Below are 8,711 nucleotides of genomic sequence, written 5' to 3'. Positions count from 1 at the left end.
TAGCTGACCGGATGCGCGCTCTTAGGTTAACTGACCGGAACTGCACGTCAGTTGAGAACACCAGCTGAAAAGTCCTCAAAGGTTGTGCGCAGAGAGAGTGATGTGAGAGAAAATCACGTGATCGAACAAGCAAATCAAGCCATGATGCTCACGTGCCATCCAGACTAGATTGCACTTGTCTAAGCTTTTTCTATTGGCCGAGTGGTTTGCTGAAATTCATTGATCAGCGTAAAAATGTTTAGTTAGGTTGGTCCTTTTACAGGTCTAAAAACCGCACCTTTCCATCCATCCACTAGTTATCATTCTACCTACCTATCGTTAAGCTGTAAAACCTTTCCGGTGCCTAGCTGCTATGTGAACCGAAGGAAGCACGAGGTCTGAGATACTGCCAAGTTGTCCTAGGCAGGGGTAATCGAAATGCAGAGGTTGGGTTCGAACCACGGACCTTCCGGTCAGTGAATTCGTGTTCTAACCACCATGGTCATCTCGGGTTCAATAGTTGCCTTCCACTGATATTCGTCGTCCCTATTAATTGAAACCTGATGAAAGGGTGATGTAAGCCTCTCCTGAAGATGCCTAACCTGTCACTAGGTCACAATTGAGGTTCACTCTTTCATATGTTACTTTGTGTCGAGGTTCCCCACACGGAACTTTGAGTGACACGTAGATTCGACAATCGCGAATATCAAAAGGAAGAATTAGCTTCGAAATCCTATGGCAGATTGCAGTGTGAACGTCCGCACACCAAACAACGGCGAGCGAAAGAAAGTTGGCTCAGTGGTGCGAGTTGCGGTCATCCCTTCGGACGACGGTTTCGTGATTCTCATTGGCGCTGCGATCATGGGGAACACATGAGAAAACAAGTCAAGGCAGTCTCAGCAAACGGGAGACGAACGCGCGTGGACAAGTAGGTCAGTAGTGCACATTCACACACAGACACACATGCCAATACACAAGTGTCGAACGAGACGGCTTTTAGGGCAAGCTGAGTGGCAGGCACAGATGAGCAAAAGAAATGGAAATCAAAATTTTATAGGCAAAGAAAGCAAATGAATGCGGGAATTACCATGGAATTAAGGTAGAATCAATACTTTGCAGTTTTCGAGAATTACACTCATTTTAGGCTGGCTTATGATTCAGTTGGCACGATATTCGAGATATCGCAGTATATTTTCATGAGAGGAACTACTCATAAGATCGAGGAGTTTTCAGCAACCTTATGAGTAGTTTCCTTTATGAAAACTTTGCGGTTTTATTTTTCTTTAAGCCGATCTCCTGAAAAAACGCGGTATATAGGCGTTAATTCATTACCTTGGGAAAAACTGGTTTGCCATTGAGATTTTTGCCATCAAAAACAAAAAACAGAGCGCTTTAAAGATGGAAAGTCAGCCATTCTGACACTCGATGGTGATTTTTTCGTCAACGATTTTTTCAGCGCACTGCCACGTTCACCCCCTTACGTTTTACTGAGCGCAGGCTGTCTCTGCAGCCGAGGGTCATTGTGGCGTATAACGATAAATCATCATACCTGGATTCTATGTGACAGCGTGATGGATGGAACGAGGTCCAAGCCATAAACTCGGATCTGAGATAGCATCTGAGACCTGGAGATGGATTTGTAAACCACAAGTGAATGTCGATGACCTGGAAACTGGCGATGCCCTGTCATGACATAATGCTCCGGTGTAGAATACATGCGCGATAACGTATGACCTAGAAGCAGTACCATGTTCAGGTGCCTTTTGGCGCAATTAGGCTCATTTCTAATCTTGATTGGCAATGTAACTATTTGTTAAATTGTACTGCCTTGTGGCATGTGAACTGGGTGGAATACGATGCTGTGAGAATGACTCAATGAAAAGATACTGTGCTCTCGAGGGGTTCCGTGAAGACATCATAATCCAGTAGTCAGACAAATGATGTCAGTCCCCAACCTTTCATCGATTTCCGCCCTATTGTGTTCGATCCGGAGCAAAACGCAACATCCTATTCGCAGTCGACTGCCTTCCTGAAAATGGGTTGGTTATTGATCAGTAAGACTGCTAAAAATCGCTATTGGTAAGTTTAAATGCTCCAAATGTCAAGGAGAAATTGGCGACCGGATCACTTCCAAACGTGCAACCTGGTTGGTTGGTTTGGGCCCGTACACAATTAAAGACAGTTCAACTTATATATTTCGTAAGGTTGCTGAAAACTCCTCGACAGCCCAAGACCGGTTTCACCCTTCTTGGGGCTCGTCTGGTAGGCGCAGTCCCCGAGTTTCCGTCAACTTAATTTCTCTCTTTGTTCTTAATTTCTTTGAGCAAAAATCACTTGTAAATAGTGCGGTTGTTTGTGTGTCAGGTCAGGCGCTAAAGTGGATAAACCAGAATCAAATAACTGACGAAAAAAGGTCATTTAAGAAGGCCGATTATTTTGATTGGATTTTAACCGACATTTGCCCACCGTGTACCAATTCTGTGGTGACCTCACGTGACGCCACAGTAGAAGAGAGTCGGACCAATCAGGATGCAGCAAACATTTCGTTCAGCCTTGAAGCGCTAAGTGTACGTGTGCTAAATGTGACCAATAGGTGGTCTAATTAATTTGCAGTGATTGCCGCTCGTCACTTATACGAGGTTTGTAAAAACTGATGGTCACCAGTCTCCTCCGTTTGGATATACAATCGACCAACAATGTTTTCCTGGAGAACTTTGAACAGATGGGTTCTAGGCCTTTGGTACGGTGTCCTCGATGAAGGAAACCCGCCAAAATTTTAGCACAAAGGTCATCTACTTCCAGCCAGATTCGAGGACGACAATTTCTATAGTGCTAGTAATCGTCCGGGTACACCACCACACCATTTCAAATTCAAACGCACCAGATCAAACAGATTTCATCGATTCGGAGATGTCGTGCTAGAGAAAGGGAGGGTAGTTTTGCTCAGGGGTATCATATAAACCATGAAGACCATTCTTGCTGCTGTTCTCAACGTTCATTTGATTTGAATTAGATTGTAACCAATATCTGGGATAGTAGTGCACTTTTCGATCGTCCTTCATCTGGAGCACTTCCAGGCTATCTCGCATCACACATAGAATGGCAGCACGCCTGAGACTGAAGTTTGGGTGTCAGATGTAGAAAACTATGGTCAAATGGCACTATGTCTAATCGCATGCAGAAACGGTTGATGCACGTTGTGCTTAGCCATCAACACTTTCGGGTTCAATTAAGGGTTACTGGCTTCCTCATTCCCGACTACTGAAATGCACTTGTGAGTAGTAGTCCTTGCTGTCCCTTGTAATGTTCAAATTTACTGTAGGAATGTGATTTACCAGGGAATGCCATCACCTCATAGACGAAATTCTATTTGTTCTGTTTAGGATCGGTTAGAATTTGGTCATCTGAATTACATCTGCGCCTGAATTGTTCTAAATATGCCTTCAATGGTGGTTTATGATCAGAACTCTTCGATGTCTGACTTAGATTTAGTCCAAAATGGGGCTGGCCTTCCACAGGAGTTCGGGTGGCCTTTTCAAAAGAACGCTTGGCCAATCATCAAGATATTTTACAAATATCTGACAGTGATGAAAAACGGTTCCTAGAAAAGCTGGTTTTTTGCATGTAGGTTGGTTGCCCGGTTGTGTCATTGGCTGAAAAGTATCCTTCACAGTGCCCATGTCTACCGACCAGCCACGATCCTCACATCCAAACGTGACCTTCCAATCGATTAGTCCGTTTATTGTTGGACATGATGTAGTCTTGTACGGTTTTGCTGGAACAACTCTGGGTTATTGGGTCTTCTCCTTGTCGTTGTAAGTTCCGTCGAATCCTTCGTTCATGCCAAAAATGGTTCAAATAAGTGGTTTGTCGGACTTCAGTTGCTGAACAATGTATCTGGGCCATACAATGCCAGCAGAATGTCACGCTACCCCCCACAAACACATGCATTGTGGGTGCAGTACGAGAAGCGCAGTTTCCGTTCATATTTCAAGCCAAGCGATATTGTGTTTGGTAAACGCATTTCCAAATGCACACTCTCCAGGGAGTGAGTACATACAGCACTCATTTAAACGCGCCATCTACTCGCCAATTCAACTGTCATATCAACAGCTGGCTTCTTTTGCATGGGTTACAGATCGGGCCTTAAGAACCAGCTGGATGTCAACCACAGCGGGATGTTAGCTGTGTTCTTCGGAACAACTTGCAAGAGCCAGCTGTATGTCTAACCTTACTTCATCTTATGTCTGTCCGAGGGGTTATGAACGGAACACTTTCATAACTCCAATTAAAAAATCCAGCCTTCGTGAGCGTACATTAAAAGCATTGCATATTCATAGGCAAGGGTCCATTGAGTGCCATTTCTTTTGTTTTCTGGGAGATTATTGTCAATTTGAAGGCATAAATTTTAGTTTCCCGAAAATGGTTGTCTTCATGGTTGGGAGATTGCCTCCCGATGAACTGTTGTACACAGTAATCAGTGTGGCAAATACTCGTGTAACGGTGATACTACTGGTGGGGGAGGCATGTGAGTAGTATGTTTTCTTGTAAAGTCGCTTGAAAAGAGAGATCTAATGCGGAATTTGCGGAGTTGCTTTGTAGCATTTGCTTGGACTTGAGCAACACTCAGTGAATATCCAGGAAATTTCAGGAAGACGCGTTCAAGAGAAGATGGATGTTCAGTTTTTTTAATGAAGATGCATATGAGAGTTTTGCTTTCCTGTTCAATAGTCTGTAACTGGTCAGTTGGCATTATCTAATAAGTAATTTCGCGGCGAGAGCCTCCTTCCTTTCACTCGTATTAGCCTACTTTCTGTGTGTGTTCTGACAGGCTGTCTTTTGACCCGCTCACATCGCAGGTCACCTAGGATCTGTCAGAGTCTTTGTAGGCACAGAACACCAAAGTGTGACCTGGAGTGTATGACAGCACTTTGTACATTTTGCCACCAGTTTCCTACAGTTGTGGCACATTGACTTTCATGAGCGTAAGAAAAAACTCCATCTTCTTGTACAGCGAAACATTCACTTGAGAACGAAGATGGTGGTAACGGTGTAACCGAGCTAGACTTTGGTGTCCCTGTCGTTTAAGATGTTGGCTTCGGGTGTTCAAGTCAGTCAGTTTATGCTTAGATTTTTGGCTGAATTTGGCGAGCAATGGTCTTCCATTTATGCAATCAAGCAGAGAAGTCGATTTAAACTCGATTGACGATAATTCCCGCGCGATTCATCAGGTGAACTTAATTCCGATAGCCTTCAATGTACAAAAAGCTGACGGTTACGTGTGACTAGTTCAGCTCTTTTCAATGGCAAGTCTTGTACCCAAATGTAACACATTTGCGTCAGCAAAGCTCTTCGAATCCGCAGCAAGGAAGGAGCGCATGTACTGGACTCGTTTGCAAACTAAATTGGTGGTAAATGCATAATCATCTGAATTTCTGCTCGCGGCACATTTGAAGTCGCCGTACAAAAGTCATTTCCTGTCCTAATTAGCGGATCAGCTGATCGAATGGACATTGCATCAACTTTGAGGCCAGCGACTCGTTCGATTCGAAGCCAGATAGATAGTAAACAGCGAACAAACCTGTAGGTAGCCTGGTCCCGCCTGGTTGCACTGCTCTCATATCGGTTAAAAGCGAATTCGATGCAGAACAGCGGGTTTTTTTATCACTATCGGACAGTTTCTGTAGAACAAGACGTTTGTGCTCTGTAGAGGTCACTCATCAGATCACGCGTCACAAACCACTCAAACCACGTGACAATTCCTGTCGCTATTCCTGTCCCACTAGCAACCTCAGCAACCTCAACATGTACACTGCAACTTCTCATCCATTTTTGTCTACACGGCTACCACTTGCATCACACGTCTGGCTTACGAAATTCAACCACATCAGGTCAAGTTGTATTCATGTTCGTGCAAGCATCAAACACGAAAGGACACCCCTCTCTTCACACTGCACACAATAAATAGGCCTACAACGCACACACTCGCGCGCTCGCAAGGAGCAGGAAGTCAACCACTCACCACAAGTCCACGGACAACTATGGAACACTTGTAGCAGCTATACTGTAGAGAAAACACGTTCCCGCCGTCCAGACTTTCACCAAGGAGCTCTCACAGACGATAAGTTCCTCTTTTGACTTGCTCCCATTTCGCATTGTATTCATGTCATACGTCTGGCATCTCACCATTGTCAACTATACTAAACACTGTTATTAGTGCATATACCTTCTGATTTGTATTATGGCCATTATCAACCACGTCGTCATCCGCTTCAACCGCGATCCTTTCTGGTAAGTTCCATCGATCCACATCAGTGGTGTTAGCCAGCTAACTGGTTCTGTAGATTCATCAGCTGACTGGAAATTCAAAAAATATTGTTTCACGACATCTCTTTTGTGTTCTGTGCTCAGCTTCATGACAGCAGAGAGAAATTCTCTGAGAAGTTCTGTGCTGTGCACTTGTAAAAACCCATAAATGTGGCTTCCGGAAGATGGTTATCGGTCTTGAAAACAAAAATGGAGCTATCCAAACATAGCGTTTCCATTTCGATGGAAAATGTAGCCTCACGCTCGTTTGATTTCCTTTCCACCGACATTGGAACCAGTAGAGCTACCTGAAGCAAGTTTGACAAAGTCTAGAGCTAACCAACTAATGACAGGATCTCCTGGAAGAGAGAACAATCTTAGGCGGTCATAGGTTCACTTCGTGCGCTTAAACTTTATCTCTCAGCTTCGGGAAGCAAGTGGAGTAACAGCCCATAAAGGCTTACTACATCCAGCCACGCTTTCAAATGCCCCGATGACCTTGTCGGGATTCGTTTTCACCGGCACCATGCACACCTTCGTATACTGACGCTTGATTCGCCTCACTAAAGATACACGAGTGGTTGACCAACGTCAACATATGCATCCCTGGCAAGGCACTCTGTGTCAAGCAATCGCTGGTTTTGTCACAGAAACCTCCAATGTTGTCTTAGGTGCATCATTTCAATGAAAGTAACCAGTGGCCACTGGGACGCTGCCAACCTGACAGAATACAATTTCGTTTCGTGTGGCAAAAGCGGTGGGGGCGAGATGCAAAATTTTATCCAACCTTTTAACTACTTATATCAATTTCAGTGCACACAAATTAAAGGCATTTAAACGGTCGTTCAAAGCACTGAGCTTGTTGAGCAGTGCGTGGATGTGTAGGGCAATGAGATGTGAACAGACTGTGATTGTTCACTGTTCTTTTGTCTTCAGTGCACTAGATAGTTAGGTTGGAATGCTTTGGGAACTGTCATCGAGTGTTTCGACTCAACGCGGAATGCACTGGTCTTCAGGCTATTGGCCGTGCCACTCAACCTCTCTAGCACGTCAAATGAGTCATCATTATCACCAACAGGTAACACCGATGCAACTATTAATGAAAAAAGTATCACAAGTCTGTCTTCGAGGCATTTCAACTGGGAATGCCTTCAGACAAAAGTTTTTTTTCACTGAGTCAGAGAACAGAACTTTGTGTATAGACCGTTCCAACTTTCTTTTCAGAAGCTAATGTGTTAGTTTGTTTCTTCAAAAAGATCCTGCTGCTGCGCTCATGAGTTTTTGGGAGCAAGTTTTCTTGGCCGCACGACAAGACTTCCCAGTGAGGATTATCGCAGTGCCCGCCCAATTCCGACCTATCGAACCGGTGTATGGAGGACAGAGAGACAGTGGATTTGCAGTCTGCTACAACTCATCCCTCTGGTCCCTAAAGTGCCATGTCCAACCTGGTCTCTAGTTCCCTTCCTACAACCGACCCTCAACTTTTGCTCTCCATTTTTGTTGATTAAGGTAGATTTTAGTCGTCGTTCCTAGGCTGTTTTGTTTACCGGTTGATAGGCCTTGTGATTAGTTTCCTTTATGAAAATATACTGCGGTATTTCGAATATCGTGCCAACTGAATCATTAGGCAGCTTGTGTGCAGCACATTCAGTCGTGGAATATCATAAACGAGTGAAGCGGTTGAGCCTCTCGTGAAAACCAAAGTGATTTGCAAATGAGTGTATTTCTCGAAAACAGTCCAATTTGGGCTCAAGTAGAACATAAGTTTGACGGAAACTCGGGGACTGCGCCTACCTGATGACCCCAAAGTGGAACAGCGAAACCGGTCGTGGGAAGTCACAGAGTTTTCAGCAACCTTGTGAGTAGTCTCCTTTATGAGAATCAGTCACCCCATCTGGGACAGTAAGAATTTTGAAGGGTTTTGATAGAGAATCCATACTCTCACAAAACCGCAAGATGTGAGTTTCATGTCTGAGCCTGACGAAACTGTCGACAACTCTGTAACACTTGTTCGCGTTTTTTGTAATATTCTGGCCGTACTTGACCCTCCGCTATAAATAGGTTTACTACTGGCCCCAAATGTTCGAAATGTTCGTTTCTTTCGCATATTCCGCAACCCGTAAAAAATTTAAGTTTAATTCAACTGACCTTTTTACTGCACACTTATCATAATTTCCACAGGATTTTGTGATCAATGTCTTCCTTGGCTTGTCTGATCAATAAAGTACTCCTTACTGATCTTGTTCAGCTTTTGTTGAATGTAAAATACATCTGGAAACATCACAAACGAGAGATTCTGCTGGATTCTAAGTAATTCTCTCGCAAAACCAAGTTAGTTTGCAGATAAGTGTACTTCGTGCAATTTGGCTTCAAGTAGAACAGAAGATTGACGGAAACTCGGGGACTGCGTCTACCTGATGAGCCCC

General features: G+C 44.2%; 1 protein-coding gene across 1 annotated transcript in view; it reads left to right on the top strand.

Moving 5' to 3' along the window:
* T265_11316 (hypothetical protein) overlaps positions 1–8,711 on the top strand; it is a gene marked incomplete at both ends in the record, with an annotated part of 16,052 nt that overhangs the window by 3,498 nt on the left and 3,843 nt on the right. Inside the window, 4 exons of the mRNA XM_009177941.1 lie at positions 722–907; positions 2,786–2,912; positions 5,766–6,031; positions 6,052–6,188. Of these exons, the coding sequence (XP_009176205.1) occupies positions 722–907; positions 2,786–2,912; positions 5,766–6,031; positions 6,052–6,188 (716 nt within the window). The remainder of the gene's footprint in view (positions 1–721; positions 908–2,785; positions 2,913–5,765; positions 6,032–6,051; positions 6,189–8,711) is intronic.

The sequence above is a fragment of the Opisthorchis viverrini genome, assembly GCF_000715545.1.
Source record: "Opisthorchis viverrini unplaced genomic scaffold opera_v5_480, whole genome shotgun sequence".
Classification (NCBI taxonomy): Eukaryota; Metazoa; Platyhelminthes; class Trematoda; order Opisthorchiida; family Opisthorchiidae; genus Opisthorchis; species Opisthorchis viverrini.
The sequence above is the reverse complement of the archived record's forward strand: the minus strand, read 5'-3'. Positions and strand labels throughout refer to the sequence as shown.